At 55.0% G+C, this 27,635-nt stretch overlaps 1 protein-coding gene and 1 non-coding gene across 2 annotated transcripts in view; one reads left to right on the top strand and one right to left on the bottom strand.

The window, feature by feature from the left end:
* RTN4RL1 (reticulon 4 receptor like 1) overlaps window positions 1-25,415 on the top strand; it is a 73,180-nt gene extending 47,765 nt beyond the window's left edge. The window contains exon 2 of the mRNA XM_043903361.1: window positions 22,313-25,415. Within this exon, the coding sequence (XP_043759296.1) occupies window positions 22,313-23,640 (1,328 nt within the window). The 3' untranslated portion in view covers window positions 23,641-25,415. The remainder of the gene's footprint in view (window positions 1-22,312) is intronic.
* On the bottom strand, window positions 12,973-13,045 carry TRNAG-UCC. The gene has a single exon. It is a non-coding gene; the product is annotated as a tRNA-Gly (tRNA).
* Window positions 25,416-27,635: the final 2,220 nt, after the last annotated feature.

Genomic DNA, 27,635 nt, shown 5'->3' with positions numbered 1-27,635 from the left:
CGCTCTAGAGCCCATGCTCTGCAAAAAGAGAAGCCACTGACCGCAACGAGAAGCCTGCACATTGCAACTAGAGAGTAGCCCCTGCTCACCGCAACTAGAGAAAGTGTTGAGCGGCAACAAAGACCCAGTGCAGCTCCAAATAAATTAATATTAAAAAAAAAAGTAGGGTATCCTCTATGTGTGGTTAGGAGCATATTTGGTTTTCCCTGCTTGATCTTAAGTTGCAGGTGGGGACAAAAATTAGGGAAGCTAGTCAAGTTCTTGTCGATTGGGGCTGATTGTCACAGGGGTTACTGTTTGGCTTCCTGGACTGTTTGCTAGAGATTCGGACTGATTTCCTACAAGTCTGACTTGTTGGTAGCAGGCTGCCTTCTTGGGCTGGTTACTGTAGGTAAGGGGACAGTTTCCTGGGCTGGTTACTGCAGACTGAGTGTCAGAGTTCTGTTTTTCTATGTGGTTTGGCATTATCTATTTGTATATTCAGTCTCTCATATGACAACAGATTCCTGCAAGTGAATTGATGATAGTGAAGCTGTGTGGAATGAACAGAGCTTTCTAGGTGAGCCCAAAACAAGGAAAATCACACTTAGTTTGCACTGAGTCTGAAGAACAGGTGAGAACTTGCAGGTAGATGAGGGAAGGAGGGACATCTCAAGGGGAGGGGAGCATGACCCAAGGCCTGGAGATGGGAGAGACACTGCACCAGGTGGACCAGGTTGGGCTTATGACAGGAGTTGAATGCTGCCTTAGGATCCAGAGCTTTGGACAAAGAGGGTCACAGCCATTGGAGTGATAGGGTCAGAAGGAGGAGCTGGAAGGGAGAAAGGAAGAAGGTAGGAGATGAGCAGGCAGCTGCTCCCTTGGGAAGGAGTTTTGAAGGTGGAAGCTACAGGGGTGAACGGAACTCAAGGGAAGAGAAGAGAAGAAATGCAGAGTCCAGGTTTTGTGCAGACTGAGTCAATGGTCACTGAGAAGGTGACTCAGGGACAGGGGAGGAGGTTTGGAGGGGGGTGCTACTCGTTTGGGGAATGCTGAGTAGCAGGAGTCTGGGTGATCCCAGGGGACGTGCACGGAGCCTTTGGAGATTCGGATTTGGAGCTAGGAGTCAGCTAAGGTGGGGGGATGAATTTGTGTGGGTTCTGTGGAGAGAATGGGAAGAGGAAGAGGTGCACGTGGGGGCTGAGAAGGAGTGTCTGGAGTAGACCCGAGTTGGTGTTGACCCTGGAGAGAGCTGTGTTGAGGAAATTGGGGCTGGAGGAGATTTCAAGGGGCAGTTGATCCAAGAGTGAGACTGAAAACTGTTGGATTTGGGCAGAAGCAGGGAGTCTGTGCGTGAGAAGCAGGTGGAATCCCAGGGCAGGGTCTGGAAGTGGAGGAAGTGGGCTGACTGTGAGGAGAGAGACTTTTCAAGTGGTTTGCCTCTGACTGGCCTGAGTCTGGAGGAGAGAGGCGGTGGCCGCAGGGCGATGTTGGTTTGGCAGGGTTTGTTGTTCAGTGGGAGAGGCTAGAGTGAGTCTCAGGGCAGAGAGGGAGCAGTCGATAGTGGGGGCAGGGAACTGGAGATGCCGAGAGGGTGCCCACCAGACAAGGAGGCAGCTGTCGGAAACCACGGCCTTGGGCAGAATCGGGCTGCAGCTAGGGCTGTGCAGGCCCACAGCGTGTTTTGTTTGGGGTGGAATTTGCTGCTAAACAATGGCATGTGAAAATTCTCATTCCCACTGTCCAGAAAAATCAAAGCGCTCCCCTCTCCTCCTTTCCACAGGCAGCAGTGGTTGGAGCCTGGGCCTCTCCAGATGGGCCTGGCTTCCAGGTGGCCACCTGTTCATCCTCCCTGCCCTTCTCACGCTTTGTGGTTCCTGTTTGGCCCCAGGAGACATTTCCCAGGTGGCTCTAGTCATAAAGAACCTGCCTGCCAATGCAGGAGACCTAAGAGACGCAGGTTCGATCCCTGAGTGGGGAAAATCCCCTGGAGAAGGGCACAGCAACCCACTCCAGTATTCTTGTTTGGAGAATCCCCATGGACAGAGGGGCCTGGTGAGCTATAGTCCACAGGGTCACAAAGAGTCAGACTGAGCACAGCGCAGACATCTGAACTGAAACCTGGGGGCGAGCAGAGGTGAGAGGGCAGACCGGAGCCAGCCTCAGCAGGAGGTCTGACGTGGGAGGGTGCTGAGAAGGTCAGGAGGCAGGCCCGGAGGCCAAGGGTAGCGATTTAGGGAGAGTGGGAAAGGTTTGGAAAGGCCACTGAGGAGAACGGGAGAGGAGGCTGTGAAGGTCACGTGGAGTGAGGCTGGGGGGCAGGGACCTGCAGTCCAGCCTACACCCCCGGGTGATGGACAGAAGCTGGAGGGAGGGGAGGGGAGGGCGCGAAGGAGGCCGCTCTGTCCTTCAGGAGCCTCCACACCCATTTCTGCATCCTTTGGCTCTGTTAGTGGGTCTGAGCTGTCCCCAGGAGCCTGCCGTCTTCTGTCCTGGGGACCCTCCCAGGCTGGGAGCACGCTGGGAAGCTCAACATGGCACCGGGAGGGACTCAAGTCCAGGGGAGCCCTGCGTTGGAGTGCTCCCGAGACTCCGCATCAGAGCCATCTCCGATCCTCTGCGGCAGGCCCTCAGGAAACACACGTCCCCTCCCTACAGCTGTCCTCTCTTTGAAGTCCCTTCTGTCTGCGCCTCTGTGGCTGGTTCTCTGTCGCCTGGGATGGGGCTTGCTCTTGACAGGAGAGGGGTGGGTATCATCCCCGAGCCTCCCCAGGTAACAGCTCTCAGCGCACACCTCGAGATGAAAACATCCCGTCCGCACCCTCTGCAGGGATGCTCCAGTCTCTGTCGTGTGGGGAACAGTGCGCGCTTGCACACATGTCACCGTATCACGTAGAGCCGGAATGTAATTAGGTGATGTTGGGGAAAATTCCATCTGTCTCCTGGGAATATTGGAATAATGAGCCATCACAGAGGACCCAGGAGGCTGGCGGGGGGCTGCTGACCTGAGCCGAAGGCTCGGATCATTCATTAGCTCTGGAGGTGCTCCTGATTTGTTCCTCGTTCCGGCTGCCTAAATGAGCTGGCTCGATCCTGAGCAGAAAGCGGCAGATTCAGTGGAAAGCCTGAAAGGGTACTCTGGGCTTTGAGACAAGAAAACGAGCAAGTTGTGTGTTTCTGGGCTGGGGGGAGGCAGAAGCCACGATCATCCATGGTGGCATGCAGCCATTCGATAAACTGAGCCCAGGAGGGGGCGGAAAATCATGGGGTAAAGGAGCCAGACTTTCTGGAGTGTGGACTGGGTGTGTGGCTGGCAGGGCAGTGGGCAGGAAGGCCCGCCAAGGCCTGAGGTTGGGCTGAGAGTGGCCCGGGGGTCTTCACTGGGAGAGCCACCTGGGAGAGGTGCAGGCCAACCCTGCTCTGAGCGAATTCCTCTGCACCCTTGAGGGGCAGGCAGACCCACTCAGAGGGCTCCCAGCCCACCCTCCCACATAATGTACTGGGTATCCCTGCCAAGAGGAGCTTCCCAGGTGGCGCTAGTGGTGAAGAACCAGCCTGCCAATGCAGGAGATGTGAGAGACTTGAGTTCAATCCCCAGGTCAGGAAGATCCCTGTGAGGAGGGCACGGCAACTCACTCCAGTATTCTTGCCTGGAGAATCCCCAAGGACAGAGGAGCCTGGTGGGCTACAGTCCGTGGGGTTGCAAAGAGTCGGATGTGACGGAGCATGCACACACAAGGGCAGATTCCACCTGGAAGTTTGAGGGGCACGAAGCACCAAGATACAGGCTTGCCTCTGACTACGGAGTGAGTTCCACATGGATTGGTTTTTCTTCTTAGCTCAGAACCTGCTCTGATCTTAGAGGCAGGGGTGATGGGAGCTATGGGGCACCAAGGGACAGAAAAGGTTTTGCACAGCCCCGGGGCAGCAGGGGGCCTTCGGGATGGTGGGAGGCTGTTTTCTGGCAGAGGCAGCCTGAACAGGCCTGGCTGGCCAAGGGGAGAAAGGGTGGGGGCACTGCAGTCCACAGACAGGTTAATGGCTCCTGCCTTGCACACAATTGAATTTGCCCTCCTGAGCCTCCTGGCTTTGGGGAAGGGCCTCTCCTCTTGGGAGCTCAGCTGGACTCCCAGAGCCACAGGGCCTAGGTTGGCAGGGCTTGATTGGATCAGGAGAAATAAAGGACATGGGACTCACAGACAGTCCAGCACCCAGAGGGGCCATTGGCTCAGCCCCATCTTCAAAACACAGTTGCAAGTGTCTGTAATATACATCGCCATCTCCTCCCACCTTCCCATGTCTCTGAAAGGTAGCTGCGAATGACTCAGAATCAGAAAACTTGGAACCAGTCTGTTTTTCTCTGCATCTGTGCCGGTGTCCAGCCCATGCCATGACCAGGCTGGGGGAGAAGAAACATGAAAAAGACTCCCTCTTTTCTTTCTTCTCAGTACCTTGCATCTTGTATCAAACCCAACTCCTAGACATATCTTGTGTCTCCTTGTTGCGGGAAGCTAGTGAAAGAGTTAGGGCAGGAGCCCCCAACCTATGGGCTGCAGACAGGTACCTCCTGTCAGGTCAGCAGTGGCGTTAGATTAAAGTACAATAAATGTAATGTGTTTGAATCATCCCAAAGCCATCCCCTGCACCCTGGTCCAGAGAATAACTGTCTTCCATGAAAGCAGTCCCTGGTGCCAAAAAGGTTGGGGACCAATGAATTAGGGGACAAATTGCAAACCAGAGGAGACGTCATGGACTCCAAACTAGGCAGGCTGTCTCTTGCCTCCAGGCCTTTGCCCGTGTGGTTCCTTCCACCTAGCATGAAGGCCAGGGGGAGCTTCTACTTGCCCTTGGAGGCCGCCTTTCCACTGTGACCCTTCCACTCCCCGGCAGCACAACTGGCTCCCACCCTCACCCGTGTCTCTAAGAGCATTTTCAATGCTCCATCATGGCGCTGATGCTGCCCTCATTAACTTAATCCACAAATAATTGTTCAGTGCCTCCCAGGTGCCTGGCACTGTCCTGGGGGTTGGGACATGACAGGGAACAAGCAGATGAGAGGAAAGACAATAAACATGTAAACAAATAATTAAGTGAGAGGACTAAGAGGTCAACAGCGAGATGTACTTCTGCGATCAAGAGGGACTGGGGTGGGCTGGGGCATCTGCATTAGACAAAGAGGTGATGCTGGAGCTGCGGCTTGAGTGCTGAGAGGGAGGTGGTCCCACAAGGGCCTGGGGCAGCGTGGTTCATGCAGGAACAGTCAGCGCTAAAACGCCAAGGCAAACATATTGTATCATTCCATTTGTATGAAACTTCCGGTATAGGCAAATCAGAGATGGAAAGCAGTTTAACGGTTGCCGGGACTGGGGGTGGGTGTGGGGGGAGGCAGGATGGGAATGACTGCTAATGGTTATGGGGTTTTCTTTTGGAATGCTGAAAAGAATGAGCTTGCTGGGACTTCCTTGGTGGTCCAGTGGCTAAGACTCTAAGCTCCCAGTGTAGGGGGCCCAGATTCAATCCCTGGTCAGGGAACTAGATTCCACTTGCCGCAGGTAAAGAGCCTGCATGCCGCAATGAAAACCAAAGATCCCACGTGCCACAAATAAGACCCAGCACAGCCAAATAAATAAATACATTAAAAAAAAAAAAAAGAATGAGCTTGCTGTATTCTAGGAACCGAAAGGCCAGTGTGGGAAAAATGGTAGAGGACGGGGCTGAAGATGTGATGAGAGGCGGTCATGAGGAAGCGCTGGGTTGGTAAGAAGCTTGCATTTTATTCTGGTGCTGTGGGGGAGCCACTGGGAAGCCTTCAAGCAGGAAAGGAACAAGATAGCACTTACCATTTTTAAAGATGCTGGTGGCTGCGTGTGGGCTGTGGGTGGTGATGGGACCTAAATAAAAGCAGGGAGATTGGATGGAGAGGCCGCTGCTGGGGTCCGGGGGAGAGACGGTGGTGGCCTGGGACAGAGTGCGGGCGGTGGGGATGGCGTGATGAGAACCAACTTAAGATTTATTTTGAAGGTAGAACTAGTGGGACTTGATGGATTAAAGGCAAAGAGACTGAGGGCTAGGGAAGAATGGAGAATGCCATTTACATTTTCAACTTGAGCAACTAAAAGGATGGGGCTGGCATTTACTGAGATGAGGAAGCCTGGGCGGGGAACCCGCTTTGGGGCACAGAGTTTGAGCAGCTTATTAGATATCCACGCGCAATGTCAGGGGAGCTGTTGGGTGGACTGCTCTGGAGTTCAGGACTGAGACACATGTCTGATCTTCATCCCCATGGAGACAGTATTTAAAACCTGAGCCTGGGTGAGCTCCCCCGGGGATAGGTGTGGGTATGGAAGAGAGAAGATCCCAGGGCTGTGCCTAGGGAGTCAGGCTATGTAGAAATCAAGCCAAAGAAGACCCCCCAGCACAGCAGACCAAGAAAAGCAGCCATCGAGGCAGGAGGAAAAAAACGGCAGTTCTACCTCTGCAGTGAAGAAAGTGTTTCCAGAAGAAAGGGCCCACACTGTTCAATGAGTGCTGCTGAGGGGATGAGTAGATGGGGACAAAGGAGTCATCTTAGGATTTAACAGTGTAATTAGAGGCCGGGCTCCCTGTGAGTCCGACTTCCCTGATAGTTGGTAAAGAATCTGCCTGCAATGCAGGAGACCTAGGTTCAATCCCTGGGTTGGGAAGATCCCTTGGAGAAGGGAAAAGCTACCCACTCCAGTATTCTGGCCTGGAGAATGCCATGGACTGCTCGGTCCATGGGGCCACAAAGAGTTGGACATGACTGAGTGACTTTCACTTTCACGTTTCCCTGTGAGTCTGAGCACCCAGCACATAGTAGATGCTTATTTAAAGGTTGGAGGACTTGAAATGAGTGTGTTCTGGACTATGCAGCATAAACTGCCCAGAGCATCAGAGTTCGAGCTAGAAATCAGGTATCTATCAGGGGGAAGTGGCTGAGGAGCATGGGCCACCAGTGAGCCCATTGTCACAGGGAGGCTGAGGCAGGCAGGGAGGCTGGGAGGCTGGTGGAGGCCCAGGAGCCCAAGGAGCACAGGATGCTGGCTTGCCCATCCGCACACTTGGAGAGGGCCTTCCCTCCCCGTCTCCCCTTTTCCTTCAGGAGGTGATTCATATTTCAATATATTCCAGCTGAAAAAGGATCCGATTTTGAGCAGGTGGTAAGTTAGTACACGGAAATTTGATATATTTTGACTAATGCAGTTTGAAATTTGAAAACTGCAGACGATTTTATTCAGGATCCATTTTTATACCAACTCATTATTGGGGGGAAAAGGCAAGATTTCAGGTTTCTGGGGGAGGATGTGTGAACCCAGGCCTGTCACCACTAAGCTTCTCAAAGCAGGCTTGACCTGGCCGGCTGGCTTGCTGCCTGCCTCAGCTGCCTCGTGTTCCTGCTGGAAATGCTTTCTTTAGCTACCCCTTTCAAGCATCCCCCTGGGGTTACTAGCCCAATTTAATCTGACCTTCGGCCCCACCTCTGTTGCACCAACTCTGGCAAATCCCTAGAGTTGGCACTTAAGACAAGTTTTGTGATAACAGTCAACGGTATTACACAGAATTTCTACTTCTTTCCCCATCTGCCTCCTCCATTTCCCCAGCCTTGCAAGTGAGGAGCACCAGGAGAGGAAATAAATAATGAAGATGGGGTGGGTTGAGGGTGGGTGGTGAAGTTATCGGCAAGGGAGCCGAGACACTGTCCGTGGGATGTGGGTGAGGGTCCCTGAGGCGGCAGTGGTCTCAAGGAAGAGAGAGAGCTGTCTTTCCATCGTTCAATGCCAGATCCATCTTCGTCTGGATCTTGGTTCCACCATCTCGGGTGAATCACTGCATTTTGTTGAGCCTTATTTTTCTCAGCTGTAAAATAGGGCTATGAATACCTTCCTAATAATTTTTTGGGGGAGGACTTCCCTGGTGGTCCAGTGGTTAGGAATCTGCCTTGCAACGCAGGGTACGCAAGTTCGATCCCTGGTGAGGGAACTAAGATCCCACATGCCAAGAGGAATCTAAGCCCACATGCCACACTAGAGAGTTAGTGCACCGCTACGAAAGATCCAACATGACTCAACGAAGATCCTGTGTGCTGCAACTAAGGCTGGATGCAGCCAAATAAACAAATATAAATAAATAAACAATCTTTGGGGGGGGTAGCTAATGGGTGGGCTTCCCTGGTGATGCAGTAGTAAAGAATCTGCCTGCCAATGCAGGAGACGCAAGAGATGAGGGTTCAGTCCCTGGGTTGGGAAGATCCCCTGGAGGAGGAAATGGCAACCCACTCCAGTATTCTTGCTGGAAAATCCCATGGACAGAGGAGCTTGGCAGGCTTCAGTCCAGGGGGTCGCAAGGTGTCAGACACGACTAAGCGACTGAGCACACACACACACACACACACACACACTTCTAAAGAGTATATGTGGATATTCCCAGGATGGTAGATCTGTCACACAGAAGGGATTCAACACGCATTAATCTTTGCTTCCCCACCCTAGAGGTCTCCTCTTTGTAGGAGGCACACAGCTTTTGTCTCCTGAGTAGCTCACAGCCTAGATGGGAAGGCAGACAAAGGAAAAGTTCAAGTCTCTGAAAACCCCATGGTTGGTGACTTCCTGGGCCCTGAACGTGAGGCTCTATGGACTAACCTTTCTGGGTGACTTGTCATAGTGTATCAGGAGGACTGATACTGAATCTCTGATTTAGGGAAAGAGTAAAAAAAATTTTTTTTGGATAAAGTGTTATGCATAAGGATGTTCATTTCAATATTACTTAGTTTTAGCTTAACTGACTTAAAAGAATCGATAGGTACGTTCACACGGTAATAAATCGAAAACTCCTGACAGGTATACAAGTGAATTTCCCTCCACACCAGTCCCTAAGCTTCCAGGAGAGTCTCCCAGGAGGCAACTGATATTACCAGTTTTGCCATGATAATTTATAGCAGCGAAAAACGGAAAACAATCTAAATGTCTCAGAAAAATAACTTATGGTCTGTCATACAGAAGGATCCTCTGTAGTCTCTGAAAACCTGACCTGATCTTTTGTCACTTGACTGTGTGTTGCCTCTGACAGCATCTGCTGTTCCCTCTGCCTGGAATGCCCACTCACCCCAGTGGAGTCCTTCTCAACCTTCAGACTCCCAGCCCTCCCACCTCCACGGACTAGGGGAGACCACAGTTCTCCTGGCTACCTGGATCTCTCTCCTTATACTCCTCCTTCAGTTCAGTCCAGTCGCTCAGTTGTGTCCAACTCTTTGCAACCCCATGGACTGCAGCACCCCAGGCCTCCCTGTCCATCTCCAACTCCCGGAGTCTACTCAAACTCGTGTCCATTGAGTCGGTGATGCCATCCAAGCACAGGGTGTGATTAGATATGGCTATGGCCCTTCGATGAGTGTCTGTTTTCCCATCAGACTGTATTCTCCTGGAGGGTGGGGTCAGTCTGCCTGCTGGGCTCCCCAAAGCTGCCTTAGAGCAGAAACTCACAGATGGAGGCACCTGGAGAGCAGCTGAACGAATGAATAAGTTAGGCAGAAAACGCAGGCTACAGAGCTGCATATATAGCATGATCCCAATTTTATTGCTTTAAATAAAATTTTTATTTAAATTTTATATATCCCTACGTAAATGAAGGAAGTCTCGTAAGAAGTTACAGCAAGGCCCCATGGATGATCGTCAAGGATAATGGGATTGTGGTGATTTTTCTCCCTTTTTAGTTCTATACATTTCACATTTTCCACAATTGGCAAGTATTATTTTAAAGCTAAAACAAGTGAGGAAGAGTGACTTTAAAGAAAAACCTTGTAGGGGAAAATAGGTAGGGTTTGGGGACACTGGGAAGCCCCCTGCCATCTGGACTAAAGCTCTATGGATAAGGGTCAGAGGCTCCCCTGTGCTGGTGGCTGGCCAGACGAGGGTCCCTGAAGAAAGTTCCGGGGGCTCCTCCAGCAGGGAGGAGACAGCAGTTCAAGGCCTGGGACCTAAGATTCTCAGCTAAACTCAGCAGGGTATTTTTTTTCTGTATGATTTATTTCTTTTATTGAAGAGTAAATGTAAGCAAATATAAGGTATAAAGAATAAGAAAGTTAACATCCCTGAGCCCGCTGCTCACTTTAACACACAGAACACCGCAGATCCATTTGAAGCATTCCCTGCAGAGGGTCTTAAGGAGCCAATCAAGAGAGATTCTGCAAAAGGGTCAAAAGAGAAAGGTCTGTGAGGTGAGGCCTGAAATGCCTGGTAAATTACCCTCTTCGGCATGAGGTCTCTCCTGCTGCTAAAACTTACTGTAAAATATATATTGTATATATTTGGACTTTCCAGGTGGCTCAAGTGGTATAAATAATCCGCCTGCCAATGCAGGAGATGCAGGTTCGATCCTTGAGTCAGGAAAACTCCCCTGGAGGAGGAAATGGCAACCCACTCCAGTATTCTTGCTGGGATAATCCCATGGACATAGGAGCCTGGCGGGCTACAGTCAATAGAGTCACAAAGAGTCAGATATGACTGAAGTGGCTGAGCACGCACGCCTGTGTTTACCCGTAAAAAGCCATCTCAGCCAACTCTAGCACCTGGTTTCCTTGCTTTGGGCTAGAATCACATCAGCGAAATCATTCATTCATTCACTCACCAGACATGCTTGGATAAGCTCCACACACCCGGCACTAGTTGGGGGGTAGTCCCCCCTAACCCCAAGGAAACTTAGGGCACTGCTCCCACAAGAAGAGCAGGAACTGGGGGAGCAGGGCCAGACCACGGAGGGCTTGGGAGCCATGCTCAGCAGGGGGGGCCTCACATCTGCGAGGATTCTTATTTGCAAGCAACAGACACCTGCCTTGACTAATTTAAATAAAAGGGCAGTTTTTTTGGAAGCATACTGAGTCCTTCACAGAATCTCCCAGAGGGCTGGGGACTCCACAGGTAGGAACAACAGTCCAAGTGAAGGCAAAGACACCTCCAGGGAGCACCTCTAAGGTTCTCACCACAGCCTCTGCCCGCGTTGGCTCTGCCGCCGCTGCCGTCCTGGCAAGCATGGGTCCTGCTCAGCCCCCGTGTATCTGCCTCATTAACTCCAGCTCAGAAGTCTGGGGTAGTCGTGTCGAGTGGCAGAGCCCCGACCCTGGGTCTTGGCGGAGCTTCAAGAGAGGCTGGGAAAGTGAGGGCTGGACCTTTTCAGCTTCCACGGGGAAGGAAAGGCTCATCTCCATAAACTGGAAGATCTCCCAAATACAGGAAGAAGGTTTAGCTGCTGGGTGGCTGACAAGAATGACAGATATCCACAACATGCTTTCCTGAAGGCATCTGGGGAGGACTGTCAGTTCATGGAAGCCAGGAACTGGGTCTTTTATTCCCAGAGCCCTCTTGGCATGGTGCCTGGTCAGAGGAAAGTGGGGGAGTAAATATTTGCTGAGCTAACGTGCCGTCGGGGCTTCCAGGTGGTGCTAGTAGTAAAGAACCCACCTGCCAATGCAGGAGACATAAGAGACACAGGTTCCATCCTTGGGTCTGGAGTAGAAAGTGGTATCCTTGGGTCTGGAGTAGAAAGTGGCAACCCGCTCCAGTATGCTTGCCTGGAAAACTCCATGGACAGAGGAGCCTTGTGGGCTACAGTCCATGGGGCTGCAAAGAGTCGGACACGACTGAGCACACACACACACACACACACACACACAGCACACACACAGTGTGATGTCAGCAGGGGAGTGGCCTGAGCAAGTTTCATGGGAGGGGCCAGGCAGCCCCACCTGTGCAGTGAAAGGTAAGGGGACCTCTGGCAGAGCCTGGGGCATGGCCGCGGAAGCCTGGGTTTGCAGGCACTGTGTCTCCTCATCCCCACAGACCTTTTGTGTGACCAGGGTGGCTTGATTTCTCACCACACAGAGGGCCTGTTTCATTCCGTTTTCTTCCTCCTCAAGCTCCCACCCACTTCCCTCCCTCTGCTCTCAGCTGATGACCCCACTTACTTCCGGGAGAAAATAGAAGCCCTCAGAAGCTAACACATCCTCCTCTCTTCAGGAGGAAGGAACAGCTGCGCGGGAGGTGTTCCTTTGGACCTCTGGATCTTGGTCTCTTTGGTCCTCTCACTCCTAAGGCATCAGTTTCTCTCTCTCTTTCCTCCTGGATCACCCCCAGGAACATGCAAACAGGCTCTAGTGTCTTTTCTTCCATCTTAGAAAACAAACAACCTCCCTGGACCCTACACCCCTTCGGGTCCTGCCCAGACTCTCTGCTCCCTTCGCAGCCAAGCTTCCCTAATGGGTGGCCTCTGGGTGCTCCCAGCTGCTGGCCCCAGAGTCCCCTGGGAGCCTTCATCCTTCTCCTACCGATGACAGGCTGGGCCCTCTGAAGGACCTTGACCAGTGAAGCGTGAGCCGGAGTGACATGCACCCCTGGAAACGAAAGCCTCAAGTGCCAGTCCTCTGTCCCCTCTGCCAGGAGACCAGCAGTGTCCTGGGTAGAGGGTGAGCTCTCCACCTGCGTCCCTGAGCAGAGCGGCGGCTGCCCTGCCTCAGTGAGAAGCCAGTCTCTGTTTTCGTGGCCGTGGAGATTCTGGGTCCCTTGTCACATCAGCGTGCCGCAGCCTGTCCTGACTGATACAGTGCTGCCTCCCTCCTCAGCTCCCATCCACTCGTCATCCCATTCCCACATGCTTCTGCCCCTTCCTTTCTACCAGCAACGAACTTTCCAGCATCACCTTTCTACCAGCAGTGAACTTTCCAGCATCACCTATTACCTCCACGTTGTCAAACACACTCTCCAGTCCTCACAGAAACTCTCAGCCACTCTCATCACGACTGATTCCTCCTTCCTTCTTGACACACTCTTGGCTTCAGTCACGCCACACTTTCTGGGCTTCCCTCTGACCTCATCGCCCATTCCTTCTCCTTTACACACCTTCAGAATTGCTGTGTTGCCACAATCCTCCATCCTCTATCTTCTTGCACTCTCTTTTTTTTTGGCTGTGCCATGCCTCATGTGGAACTTCCCTGACCAGGGATTGAACCTACACCCTCTGCATTGGAAGTGCAGCATCTTAACCACTGGACCACCAGGGAAGTCTTGACTCTAAATTCTCTCTTAACTCTCAGGGGTGACCTCATCCATTCCCATGGATGGAAATACCATCTCTATGCCGATGCCTCCCAAGTGTGCGTCTTACCTCTGGGCTTCAGTTTTGTACAACCAGCTTCCAGCTAATCATCTCTCTAAGACTTACAACTTTGTTCATCCTAAGCGGAGCTCTTCGCGGCCCCGATGCCTATTTTCCTAGGCTCCTCCCATCTTGCTGTATTCTTGCCCTCTGCAGCCTCCTGTCTCCCTCACAACGGTCCATCCGTATGTCCTGTCAGTTCTGCAACCCAGATGTTTCTCAGCCTGTGCACTGCTGTCTGTCTCCATGGCCCCTACCCCTTCTGAACCCTTCATGTCTCATGGATGACAGCCGTAGGCCTCCCTGCCTCCCTTCTTGCTCCCACAAAGCCATGATCCCTCCAGATCTGATCAGGTTGCTACTGCTTTAGTTTCCTGCCAGAAACAGAATCAGATCCAAACTCTGTTTATTTACGGCTGTGCTGGGTCTTCCTTGCTGTGTGCCGGCTTCCTCTAGATGCGACAGGCAGGGCCTACTCTTCAGTGTGGTGCTCCGGCCTCTCATTGCAGTGGCTTCTCTTGTTCCGGAACGTGGGCTGTACGCGCACAGGCTTCAGTGGTTGCAGCACATGGGCACAGTAGTTGTGGCACGCCCGCTTTGGAGTGCAGGCTCAGTGGTTGTGGAGCACAGGCTCTGGGTTACACAGGCTTCCCTAGTTGCAGCTCCCGGGCCCTAGAGCACAGGCTTAATAGCTGTGGCACACAGACTTAGTTGCTTCGCAGGCTGTGGGATCTTCCCTGACCAGGGATTGAACCCATGTCCCCTGCATTGGCAGGTGGATTCTTATCCACTGAGCCACCAGGGAAGTCCCAGAACCAAACTCTTGACTGAGCCTTTTAAAGCCTTTTTTGACCCCATCACATGTCCCTGTCCCCTCATCCACACCAAGTTCAGTTCTGCCCCAGGACCTATGCACCTGCAGTTCCCACTGCCTGGAAAGCTGTTCTTCAGCTCCTTCTTAATCTTAGGTGTCAACTCAAGTGTCACCCACTGCTCAGAGAGGCCATCCATTCATCTATCTTAAACCCCCTTCCTGTGTCCCCAGTGCCCCTCACCCTGTGTCAGTTTGGGCGTTTCTGGTTGTTTAAATCATCTCCTCTAGATTGTAAACTCCATGAGGGAAGGAGTCACATCGCTCACTGTTGTAGCACTGAGCATGGAGCTGTTCCTCTCATGAATGAAAGAACTGGAGGATAGATTCAGAACGGGGTGATCGATAAACAGGACATGCTTTCCGAAGACCTTTCACAAACAGTAAGACAGGGACTCAGAACAAGGGGTCCTGGTGGAGAGCTCTGCACCCGCTTCTCAAAGGCTGGGTTCCATCTTCTGTTTTCCTTCAGGGATTGGTAGGACACTCCCCCAGCTCCCCTCTCACACACCCTCAGGAGCTCCCTAGGAAGGCATCTCAATGGACACTTGCCCCTGAGGACTGTCCTACCCCCGCAGAGGTTCCCAGCCCAGTAATCACACCATGTGGGTGTCAGGGGGCCTGTCTGTTTGCAGGTGGGCCTACAGTTTTCTGGGGTTTGTGGGGACAGACAGTTGGTTCCAGATGGAGGAGACAGGGCCCAGAGTCTTCTCTGAAACCCCTGGGAAGGGCTGGCTCTCAGAGGCCCTTGTCCTCAGCCTTGGAGTCCTGGTGACCACAGCCCAGGTTCTGGGGCCCACAAACTGAGAAGCAAATTTGAGTAGCAGTGAACACATAAGCCCCGGGACAGCGTCTCAAAGTGAAGATAGAGCTCATATGACCTGGGCTTTGTGCAGAGAGCTGGCAGCTCCAGGTGTGCGGGGATGGACTGAGAGAGACAGGCAAGTACAAAGGTCAAGACCTCATCCCCCACCTGCTATGCCCTGGGGCAGCCAAGGCTTGGCAGGAACTTGAGGTTGAGCCCTGACTTGGTATCTAATCCATCAGGTGCCTCTGCCAGGCCTCTGGGGTCCGGGAGCACTAGGGTGGGTGGGGTGAAAGCCATGGTCCAAGGGGTGGGGGATGGGGAGGCAGCAGCTTCCTCTGATGGAGTAGCAGTAATGGTAATGCAGTCCTCAGCCTTGCGGATGCCCCGCCCTGCAGCCGGTCTGGGTATGAGTTCAGAACACAGCATCAGTGAGTGCTGCCAACACCCAAGAAGGCAGGGGCTCTAAGTCCCCACTCCCGAACTGAGAAACTGAGGCTGTGGAGGTTTACTGACCTGTCTGAGCTTGTCCAGCTGAAATGTGCTGCCTTTGGGACTGGTCCCAGGCCCAGGCAGTTCATGGATAAAGAGCTGCCTGTGCCGGCCTCCAGTGTACCCCTCCACCTCTCCATCCCACGCAGGGGCCCCCGCAGCGAGGAGGTGATAGAGACGGGTAGGCAGAGGATAGAGGAGGCTGAGTTTGCTCCAACAAGGCCTCCTGAGAGCTTGGCGGCCCAATTAGCACAGCGTTCCCAGCCAGGCCCGCTGGGGGGACTAGCTGCGGCAGATGAAAGCTGAAAGGTTATTCCAATAAGGTGCCGCCCACTTCCCAGCTGAGAGTGATCCTGGTGTGCTGGAGGGGCTTGGAGTGGGTACATAATTCAGCGTGTCAGGAGGAGAGCGGGAGCTATAGGCAAAGCCAGAGTGGGCGCTGAGATAAGACGGGGATGTCACGGGCCTCTCCTCGGAAGAGGGCCCTGCCCCCTCCCTGGGGTGGGGTTCAGGAACGCTTAGGATGAAAGGGTGGGTGGCCAGCCCCCTCGATGGTCTCCGAGACAAAGGCGTGCTGAAGTATGCACATGTGGGCACGCAGGTATGTGCACACAGCCATGTCCACACACACAGATACATACATGTAGATGTTCAGAAATACACACCCACAGAGGCTCTGTCTAGGCCCCAGGCTGCAGCCACAGGGCCTGAGGTGTGGGTCTGGAGAACAATCATGCCTCATGCCTGCCCGTTAACTCGCTCCTCATCCTGTGGTCAGAAGTTTTTTGGGGGGCCTCCACACTCCTAGCCCCCAGATAGGGTGATTGACATTTGTTTGGGACTTTCAGATATTTGCACTAAAAGTCCTACATCCTGGGAAACTCCTGAGTCCCAGACAAACCTGTGCTGGTCACCCTGCCCCAGGCCCCAGGCAGGCCCGGTGGGTCCCCTCCCTCCCCAAGACCTCCTCTATCACCTCTGTGCTGGCCAGGGCCCCTTGAAAGAGAGCTACAGCGGAGTCTCTGCTCACCCCGGAGGCCCGTGTACTAATCAGAACCATTATGTTTATTGAGCACCTACTGTGAGCCAGGCTCTGGGCCTAGGGTTTTCTTCCTGAGTACCTACTGTGTGTCGGGCACTGTTCTAGGCCCTGAGGGTACAGCAGCGAACACTAGACAAAATCACTTCTCGTGGAACTGCCCCTCAAGTGAGAGAAGACAGAAAATAACATCAATTTTTAAATGACGGGAATTTATTAGGAAAGAAGAAATATTATGGGGAAAAGTAAAACAGGGAAGAGGTCATTTAAAATAGGCTGTGGGGGGGAATTCCCAGGCTGTCCAGTGGTTAGGACTCTGCACTCTCACTGCTGAGGGCCTGGGTTCCATCCCTGGTTGGGGAACTAAGATCCTACAGGCTGAGTGGTGTGGCCAAAAAACATAAATGGATTGCAAGTGTTAGTCACTCAGCTGTGTCCAACTCTTTGCCACCCCGTGGACTGTAGCCCACCAGGCTCCTCTGTCCATGGGATTCTCCAGGCAAGAATACTGGAGTGGGTTGCCGTGCCCTTCTCCAGGGCATCTTCCCATCCCAGGTCTCCTGCATTGCAGGCAGATTCTTTACTGTCTGAGCCACCAGGGAAGCCCCTAAATAAATCAACAAATATTTTCAAAGGCTGCTGGGGAAGGCCTCCCTGAGCAGGTGACATGGGGAGGGGCTTGAACGGAGAGGTGAGGGCAGGAGCCCTGCACGTGTCCCAGGGCAAGCCTCCAGCAGAGGGGACGGCATGGGCAGAAGGCAGGAGGCAGGACACACCTGGCATGGAGAAGACAAGAGGAGGGAAACCCAGCTCTGCCCCAGCTGGCTTCTTTGTCTCCAGGAGTGACCTGGGCTTGGGTGTGGCTCAGAGGGGCAGTGCCGCGTGGCCGGAGGCGCCAGTCACTCTGTGAGCACAGCCGGCCTGGCCTGAGGCTGTTGTTGGCAGCAGAGCCATCCTGTTAGCATCGATTGGCTTAGAGAGGAGCGCCAGGCCAGCTAGGGCAGCAGGGGGGCCAGGAGCTGAGCCCCGTGCAGGGGGGTGGCAGGCTGCAGACGCAGAAGGACTGACCACAGGGCTGACCAGTCTCTAAGCCTCCAGAGCCCCATGGAGCTGCCTGGCGGCTACTGGGGATATCAGCCCACTGGGCTGGCGCCCTGCATGGGTGTGGGGAGGGGGAGGGGCAGGCGCCAGAGTCAGGCCAGAGTGAGGCCCGAGACCTTGGGGCCGGGCAGGGCGGACCAGCCCTCAGACGAGGATGCCCCCACTGTCCTGCTGGCCCGTGGTGTGGCCCTGGCTGGCCCCTCCCCTCTGTGCTTCCCACCTGTGGGGTATCAGGAAGGTGCCACGTAAGGAACATGCTACTCGGTTCTGGTACAGGGTTGGGTCCCGTTTGGTTAGCTCCCTTCCTGTTTCTGGGGGCAGGGAAGCTGCAGGGCCCCTGAGACAGGAGCAGGGGCCCTATCAGTGGTGCTGGTCCCAGTGGGGAGCTCTCTGGCCTCCCCAGCCCTGGGTAGCCCTCACTCGGCTTAAGCCGTAGTTACAGCCTCTTAGGGAGTTCAAGCTACTTAGAGGCTAAGAGAAGGGCTAAAACAGGGCCTGCTGCCTACTTCCCCACCTCAGTACCTTGGCACGTGCTGCCCTCTGCCTGGAATGCCCTTTCCACCCAGCCCACGAGGTCCAGCCCCTATGGAACCTTTCACAGGCACAGATTATGAATGGGCTGCTGAGTCTGGGTGAGTGGCCTGCCCAAGCCCTGGCTACTCACCGAGGCCCTCACAGGTCCCTGCTTAGCAGGTGAGGGATTTGGGGATTTGAGGGAAAGAGGACATGAAGACTGGCTTCCCAGGTGGCGCAGTGGTAAAGAATCCACCTGCCAACGCAGGAGATGCAAGAGATGTGGATTCAATCCCTGGGTCAGGAAGATCCCCTGGAGGAGGAAATGGCAACCTGCTCCAATATTCTTGCCTGGAAAATTCTATGGACAAAGGAGCCTGGTGGGCTACAGTCCACGGGGCCGCAGAGTCAGACACGACTGAGCACACACTAACACACACACACATAGGACATGAAGACAGTAATGGCTCTCCTTTTCTGCACATCCTTTGTGTGGGCAGGGGAGCAAGAAGACTTCATGGAGGAAGCGACACAAGGCAGCAGTGCCTTCCCCATGCACACACCACGGTGCCTACTCTGGGCCTGGCACCTGCTGGACAGCCTGGTATTGAGACCCCCATCTGCTTCTGTGTGTGTACTCAGTCACTCACTCGTGTTTGACTCTTTGTGACCCCATGGACTGCAGCCCACCAGGCTCCTCTGTCCATGGGATTCTCCAGGCAAGAATACTGGAGTGGGTTGCCATTTCCTTCTCCAGGGGCATCTTCCCAACCCAGGAATTGAACCCACCTGCCAAGTTCTTCCCAGGCCCCTCCCTACCCTGGCATTCTGCATACTCCAGGACTCTGGTGGCAAGTGTTGAATGGAAGAAGGAATGAATGAGGCTGCAGATCTGTATGTGGGGGGCTAGGAGGTCTGGGAGCAGCCGAGTAGACAGTCAGGTGGATGCCCCTGGAGTAGGCGGGGAGCAGCGGGAGGAAAGGGGATCAGGGGAGGAGACAGCAGAGGACGAGAGCCAGAGGAAGTCCAGAATTTGAGTCCGCACTTTACTTTCTCCAGCCCGCTCAGGTAGAGTGACCTCCTTGCTCCCCACGAGGGGCAAGGAAGCTTGTGGGAGGAAGCATAAGGCTCCTCCATGGAGACTTGTATCCATGCTAATTTGCAATCTTAAAACGCACAGCAAAGGCACCAGTGTCATTGTTAGTACATTAATCAGTAATCAGTGGGTCGGGGCTCCCATGGGCCACACGAGCGGGCACGGGGGCACAGGAGGAGCTGTGGCGAAGCAGTGCCAGCCTCCCTGGGAAGAAATAGGCAGGGTGATGATCCATGACCAGGGCACATGCTGGCTCGGGCAGAGGAGCGGGGGGAGGCTGGGAGAGCTGGTCCAGGGCCTCGGAGATGGGACCAGCTTCCAGGTTGGAGAAGCAGACACGGTTGAGACCCACTGCAGTGCCCAGTGGGACGGGGCAGGGGTCACTGGCCCAGGTCCCCTGGCATCTGGATGGTACCAGAGGATGGAGAGCAGGTCTAAACATTGCCTGGGGTCCCTGCCTCCTCCTGGGCCCCTCTCAGGGGAACAACTCCTCTGAGGCTCCTGACCCGAGTGCCGCCTTTATACCCCTTCCCCCACCCCCGATATCTGACCCCTCCCACCTGCCAAAATGTGTTCATATGCCAAACGCTAAGGCCACACCTACATTTTTGGACTTTTGGCTCTTTTACCCAAACCAGGGTCTTTGCCCAGCTTCCCCTGTACCCCAACACCCCCAGGGGCACCTGCCTGAGGGAGGGTGTGGCTTTCATGGAGCACCCCCAGCTTCTCTGAGGATGACTTCAGAGAACCCCCACCCAGGGCCTTTCAGAGACAGAGGCACAGTGGCAGGCAGAAGGGCTGTCTTCCCCACCCCAGGTCAGGGGGCAGGAAACCTTCCCCCCCACCCGCCCACCACACAGGGTAGTTCTGAGGCTCTGAGGAGCGTGAGCAGAGCCCTCTGTAAACTCTATAAGCTGCACAAATGTCGGTGGTATTAACACTGAGCCTGCCAGGGTTCAGCCTGCTCCCACTGCGGGCCGCGCTCCCTGCCTGACTTAAAGGAAGGAAGTGCCTTGTCTTTGCAGGACCCCAGGGGGTAGGGGTGGGGGTCTTTTGTGGCCCTGTCCCCTTCAGCACAATGAGCACCCTGAGCTAGGAAGGGGACCCTGGGCTCCCTCGGAGTAGCAGGGTGGGGGCGCCTCCCTGGGGCCATCTGGGCCGGGCAGAGGAGCAGAGCTGAGCGAGGGGAGATGGGGTGGCGGGCTGTGTGGAAGGTACAACCAGTGTGTGCTGGGCCCTCCTCCCAGACCGGGTGTTGGAGGCTCAAGGCAGTGGGCAGGATCCCTGATTATCAGCGTGGGATTGGGGGCCAGGCTCCTAGGGGGTCCTCCCACTGCAGAGTCTCCTGCAGGGCTGGGACCCCCTGGCCAGACCTAGGTGGGCAGTAATGGACTGGAAATCAGACGCCACTCAGGGAGTGCTGGTGTAGCAATCCTCTCCTACTCTTGTTACACACAGGGAAACTGAGGCTGAAAAGGCCCCCCTGCCTGGGGCCAGGGCTGCAGACTGTTCAATGGTGGCGATGACTAAAGCAGGGCAGGAGCCGCAGAGAGCATGGCCCAGCCCAGAATGGGAACTCACAGCTGCTCTGCCACCATCGCCACAACCGCCGAGGTCGTAATTGCTCTGAAATCGCAACCCAACACAATTATGCAGAAACCGAATTATGTGCGATGATTTTTATGTGTTGGAAACGTTGTTGAAGCCGGGTGATTACAGGGGGACAGGAAGCAGCTGCCACTCTCTGGGAGCCCATAACTCCCAACAGCTGGGAGCTGTCACTTATTTACGACGCAGTTTCTAGGAGGAAAGAGAGGGGTGTCGGGGGTGGTGAGGTCCGCTGGAGCCGGGGCAGGCGGCTCTGGGGCAGCAGCCGGCCCGAGGCTGGGAGTAGGGGCCAGCCCGAGAGTGGCCGGGAGGGCTGGTTCTCTCATCCAACATGCCCTGGGCACAGCTGGCAGCCGGAAGAATCAGCCGAACTGCCCCAGGCACCCAGCTCTCCCCAGAGGCCTGATCGGCCAAGCTGGAAGGGAAGGATCAGGAAGCCAACCCCGGCAGGGACGAGATGACGGCCTGGCCCTGTAGGGCGGGGGTCTACAGGCCTGGAGCCGGTCCCCACAACACTGGCGCGCCTGCCAGGCTGCCTGGGGCAGCTGCGACCCTGGAAAAAGGCAGGTAATGACGATCATCCATAATGAGGCTGCTGCGATAATGAGTGCGTGGCTGTTATCCGACCACAGGCTGGACACATCCGAAAATAAATTATTTTAAGGATCCATTAACGAATGCCTAATTAATGCCCAATTAGACAGAAGCTTCAGAGGAAATGCTCGGGACAATCGAGAGGCAAGGCCTGATTTGCAGTGGTAGCCTGGGATCTCCAGAGAGGCAGGGAGAGGGAGGGACCAAACGGTGGAACGCAGTGGGGGGCAGTCTCTCTCTGGCTGCTCCTAGGACCCCAGAACCATCAGTCCTGGTGCCTCCTGCAGTCGTCCTCTCTCTCTGTCTCTCTCTCTCTCACACACACACACACACACACACGTGTCCTTTGCAAGGAACAACTATTATTACTTAGAAATGAGGAAACTTACGTCATGGGGGACGATGCATGCTTGAGGACATGGAAGGTACTGTAAATGAGAAATCTTTTAAGATAAACTTTGGTGACATGCCTGCACACTTTGTTTGTTATTAGGAAAAATTGAAATAAAAAGACTCTTCAGGAGCCCATATGAGATATTTACTTTGTTAGAACAGGAGCCTGCCCCACTATCTGCTCATGCAGATAAAGGCAAGTTAGTGACAGAGCTGGGACCCCGGGGGGAACAGGACCCCCGAGGCTGGCTGCTGGGTCCGTGGGCGGTGACCCCAATCCTAGCCAGGATGACAGAGCCTAAGGGGGCGGGGCTCAGAAGCTGGGGGCGGGGCTCAGAAGCTGGGGGCGGGGCTAGGGGTTGCTAGGTGGGGCTAAAGAAGTCCGCCCGGTGTAGGGGGACCGCAGCCTCTACACCAACCCACCTCACAACCCCGGCTGGAATAGAAACCCCCAGAAGAGGTGGGGCGCCAGGGCGTGGGAAGCCATCAGGAATCAGGGGCTATGACCCCAGACCCCAGATCGCTGAGTGCGGCTAAGATGAGGACAGAGCCCCGCCGACCAAGGAGGCGCACATATCCATGGAGTCCGACTTCTCCGAGTGTCTCCCACCTCCTGGGCAGCCCCCCGTGACCTGGCTGTGCTCTCTCTCTCCCCTCCAGGGTGCTGTGTGGAACTGCTGCTGCTGCTGCTGGCCGGGGAGCTGCCCCTGGGCGGTGGCTGTCCGCGGGACTGCGTGTGCTACCCCGCGCCCATGACGGTCAGCTGCCAGGCGCACAACTTCGCCGCCATCCCCGAGGGCATCCCGGAGGACAGCGAGCGCATCTTCCTGCAGAACAACCACATCACCCTCCTCCGGCAGGGCCACTTCAGCCCCGCCATGGTCACCCTGTGGATCTACTCCAACAACATCACCTTCATCGACCCCAACACCTTCCAGGGCTTCGTGCACCTGGAGGAGCTAGACCTCGGCGACAACCGGCAGCTGCGGACGCTGGCCCCTGAGACCTTCCAGGGCCTGGTGAAGCTCCACGCCCTCTACCTCTATAAGTGTGGGCTCAGCGCCCTGCCGGCCGGCATCTTTGGCGGCCTGCACAGCCTGCAGTACCTCTACCTGCAGGACAACCACATCGAGTACCTCCAGGACGACATCTTTGTGGACCTGGTCAACCTCAGCCACCTGTTTCTCCATGGCAACAAGCTGTGGAGCCTGGGCCAGGACACCTTCCGGGGCCTGGTGAATCTGGATCGGCTGCTGCTGCATGAGAACCAGCTGCAGTGGGTCCATCACAAGGCTTTCCACGACCTCCGCAGGCTGACCACCCTCTTCCTCTTCAACAACAGTCTCTCTGAGCTGCCAGGTGACTGCCTGGCACCCCTGGGGGCCCTGGAGTTCCTCCGCCTCAACGGGAACGCCTGGGACTGTGGCTGCCGGGGGCGCTCCCTGTGGGAATGGCTGCAGAGGTTCCGGGGCTCCAGCTCGGCGGTCCCCTGCGTGTCCCCCGAGCGTCTGCAGGGCCAGGACCTGAAGCTGCTGAGGGCCGAGGACTTCCGGAACTGCACGGGGGCGGCGTCCCCGCACCAGATCAAGTCTCACACGCTCACCACCACCGACAGGGCCGCCCGCAAGGAGCACCACCCGTCCCCCCACGGCCCCACCAGGGACAAGGGCCACCCGCACGGCCATCCGCCTGGCTCTCGGTCGGGCTCCAAGAAGCCGGGCAAGAACTGCACCAGCCATAGGAATCGCAACCAGGTCTCGAAGGCAGGCTCCGGGAAGCAGGCCCCGGAGCTGCAGGACTACGCCCCTGACTACCAGCAGAAGTTCAGCTTTGACTTCATGCCCACGGCGCGGCCCAAGAGGAAGGGCAAGTGTGCCCGCAGGACCCCCATCCGTGCCCCCAGCGGGGTGCAGCAGGCCTCCTCGGGCAGCTCCTTGAGGGCTTCACTCCTGGCCTGGATACTGGGGCTGGTGGTCACTCTCCGCTGAGGACATGGGGTGCTAGCACCCAGCACTGCCACATGCCCACCAAGGAACAGGATTTCTTTTCTGTTTTTACACGTGGAGGATTTGCTGGGTTTCAGGCAAAGGCTGGTAGAGGCTTCGGCTGCTGTCTGGGCCCTGGCCGGTGGATCATAAACCCAAAGTGTACAGCCCCAAGCAGAGGGGGGTTTAGTGCATCCCACCCAGCTGTTCCCAGCCAGCCCCCTCGCCGAGCACCCACGGACAGCATCCACCCAGCAAGGCAGTTAAAGCCGAGAGGTGAATCCTTCATTAGTAACAATGGGACAGTGCCCCACAGGAGCTGAGCTCTGCGGAATCCTGGTCATTTGGAGATGTCGGAAGGGGCCCCGCCGCCCCTGGAGGAAGCTCGACTCAGCAAGCAGACAAGAGGCTGGGTCCGCCAGCTATGTGCGGGCACGTGAGCAGGTGGCGTTTTGGCTCCTGCCTGAGGCCACTTAGACACCCTGCCCTGAATCCAACCATGTGCCACCTTCAGTCCTTCCTTTGGGGGTAACGCCTCTCATTCCTGATGTCTCAGGCAACCCTGGCAGACCAGGCCCAGCTGCTGGGCTCCAAGAACCAATTACCAAAGGCAAGATCATCAGAGGCTGAAATTTAAAACTTCATTGTGTGCAATGGGGTTCTCACAGGAGGTGCAGTTTTATAGCTATGTTCACTTATATATATATACACACTCTCTACATATATATACACAAATGCACAGGTCCTTCCCTACTCCCTTACCTAACTGTATGTCTTATCATGTTTATGAACTATACGCAAAACTATATCTGCGGAACTAAGGGTTGTATTGGTGATTTCTAGCAAGAAAGGAGTTCTAGGATTTTTGTCTAGAATCCCAACCTGGCAACAGTAGTCCCCGTGTAACCTGGGCTTTCCCGGGCCTGGGGCCAAGAGACAGTGGGGAGGGTCAGGGAGAAGGGGAAGCCGCAAGAATCACTTCAGGGGACCAATATTCTTAGATATTTAGAGCATCACCTATGTTTTTATATGCAACACAAGACCGTCTGCCACCCCAGAGCACCCGATCACTCCCAGTACAGCAGCTGTCGGCATCAGGGTGAGAAGCTAGAAGCAGCTTGTTGGACATCAGGGAGCCAGGCCCTGGGAAGGGGCTGGAAGGAGAAGGGGCAGGAAGGCGATTTGGGTTTCTTAGGCTGGCGGGCGAGGCAGCATCCACAGTGTTAGTCCAACAGGCTGGGCAGTGTTGTCAGCCTAGGGCTTTGCCAGCAACAGTCTGGACGGGCCAGGGAGATTCTGGGCGTGAGCCCAGGCCTCCAGTGTGGCTCAGCTGCTGAATTTTTCCTTGAGGCTCTTTGGTGGGCATCCCAGCAAGGGTCCTGGGTAGGGTGGCAGGAGGGTGGCATCGGGCAGCCTTAGCAAAAGGGGAACAAAGAGGGCATTTCAAGAACCATCTCAGGCACTTTTGCATTATGGAGCCCCATCCCTCCTGGACCCTTTGAAGATGCCCCGGGGACAGGGAGAGGTCAGGAAGGTGGCCAGACTAGGGTCAGGAATGGGGACGTGCAGGGAAGGGAGCAGGACAGCCCAGAGACAGCGGAGAGGGGCTCAAGTCAAGGTCAGCCATACTGCTGGCTGGGGTCCGATTGGGCACAATTGTTTTTGGCTTTGCACAAACCCGAATTCCCCACCAGAGAGGCTGTGTGTCAGGTGCAAGAAACATTGAATCCAATTAAGAGAGAAAAATAATAATAATAAAAAAATTCTCTTGGAAAGAACCCTGTTTCTCAATTCCTAACCCCGCATTCCTAAAGGAGTGGCAGATCCCAGGCTTTCATGGGGGTGGGCGAGCGTGGCTAGGCTCAGCTCTGAAAACACAAGCACGTTTGTTGGTGGGAGGACCTGTTTGGAGCAGGGGCACACTGACTCACTGGGACACGTGTGCCTGCACACGCACACACACACGCATGCACACGTTCTCGGTTCTTCACTCACAGACACAGGACGTGATTCACTTGCCATGCTCTGGCTGCACTGGGTCAGCACCATTTCTGTGGCTGTCCCCGGAGCAGGCCGGCCCTGGATCACTCCTGGCCTGTTCCTAAGAGCTTCACCCGCAGCAGCTGAGCTGTTGATTCTTAAGTGGGCTCCAGGGGGTGGTTGGAAGGGAACTGCCAGTTCCCAGGACCCAGAGGGTGTTCCAGGGAGCCAGGGACTGACCCATGGAGTAGTGGATGTGTGTGGGGTTTGAAGGTTGCACCCACCTCCCTGGCTTTGGAGAAAGGACCAAGTTCCCCCAAATAGAGGAAGGAGGCTGTGTTTCCAGGCCTGGACAAATCCTCCTAATTACAGGGCTGGAAATGTGCCCTAAAGGGAGTCTGGTGGCGGCAGAACAAATTATCTGCGTTTGCTCCCAGTGGTCTGCCTGCTCTTACCCAGGCCGGTGCCAGGGCCTAGCTGTCCCCTTTAGAACCTGAGGATGCTGTTATGTTGTTGATTTCATTTCCAACTTTAGACAGCACAGCCCTCGGCGGGAAAATCAAGGGTCCAAGCACTTTATTAAATTTTTTTTTTTTAAAGACTTCGTAAGTCCTGTAATATGGGAGTGAAATGTCAGGACAAGAAATGCTAATGTTTTATAAATGACCTGCTTCTGTCGAGCACGGCGCAGTCTCTGGTTGCCGACTGTTATTAAAGCCGAGGCAGAGAGGCCCAGGATGCCAGGTGAGTTTCAGCAGCTTGCTCCTCTAAGAGTAGAGGGAATAAAAGCAGCTGTATGGTGGATGACATCACTTGTCACTCAGCGGCTCATACGCTACGCAGGCACAATGACACCCTTGTGCAGAGCATTGGAGCAAGCTGACACGTTGGGAGCTAAGCCAAGGCCCCTCAATTCACCAGACCCGGCGTCTCTTCTGGGTGGTTCAAGGCAGGGAGGGCTGGGTTCCTGCCTGGAGAGCTCCATCCTCCTCCCAGAGGCTAGGGCCATCCCCTACCCCTTTGTTCGTGGTGGAGCCGGCCCCTCTGCCATCTTTACTCATTGCTGTCCCCAGGCCCCAGGAGGGAGCCATCTGCTCATCTGCCACCAGTGGTCTCAGCATTTCTCTCCACAAGTTCCTCCCCAGACCCCAGAGCTTGGCCAGCTCCCTACCCTTCATTCAACAAGTTTTAAACAAGGATCTACTCATGCCAACTATTGGCCCAGGCTCTGGGGACATAAAAGTGTGAAGACGTGGCTCTGCCAAAAGGACCTCAGAGCCTAGATGTGGAAACAAGTATGGGATGGGTGAAACCAGAGTGGGGTTGGTGTCTCTGTAAGTGCACCCCATTACCACCACGAGAAACTCAGGCTGGGTGAGGGCTGTCACGGAGGGCTTCCGGGAGGAGGTGACACTCAGATGGGTCTCAGAGGATGAGGAGGCAGCCAGAGAAGAGGGTGGGGAGTATTCCAGGCAGAGGGCTTGAGGCATGCAATAGCACCATGTTTGGGATATCTGCAACCAACTGTGAGTTGAAGACTGGGAATGCTGTTTGGGGAGGTGCGGGAGGTGAACCTGGGGAGGGAAAGGCCCAGGGATCCTACTTGGGGAACCTGGATTCTACTCCAAAAGTGGAGGTGTGAGCCCCCCACCTTGGGGGTCCTCGTCCCTGCTCCAGACCCTCAGTGCCTCTGCAAGCACGTGGCCCTCACCCGTGGCACGCTTGCCAATGTTCCTCAACAGTGGATTTCATCATCGAAACCTTGCCTCTTCTGCTCAGCCAGATCCTCCCCTCATGCCAGCAGGCTGGAGCGCTCCCTGGAAGTGTGCCTGGGCCAGAGTCCCATTCCCAGACACCTGCTGCTTCCAAGCTCGGAAATATCCCAGAGCTGTTTTATCTCCCAGACTCTCTCCTTCCCCATCCACGAAGGGCTCAGCCCTCAGCTCCTCTCCTCGCTTCCACAGGGCTACCCAGACACCCCCGCATGTGCTGGCTCCAGCAGACCATCAGTGATCCCC

The sequence above is a fragment of the Cervus elaphus genome, chromosome 5 (genome assembly GCF_910594005.1).
Source record: "Cervus elaphus chromosome 5, mCerEla1.1, whole genome shotgun sequence".
NCBI lineage: Eukaryota > Metazoa > Chordata > Mammalia > Artiodactyla > Cervidae > Cervus > Cervus elaphus.
This window is presented reverse-complemented; position numbering and strand designations above follow the sequence as displayed.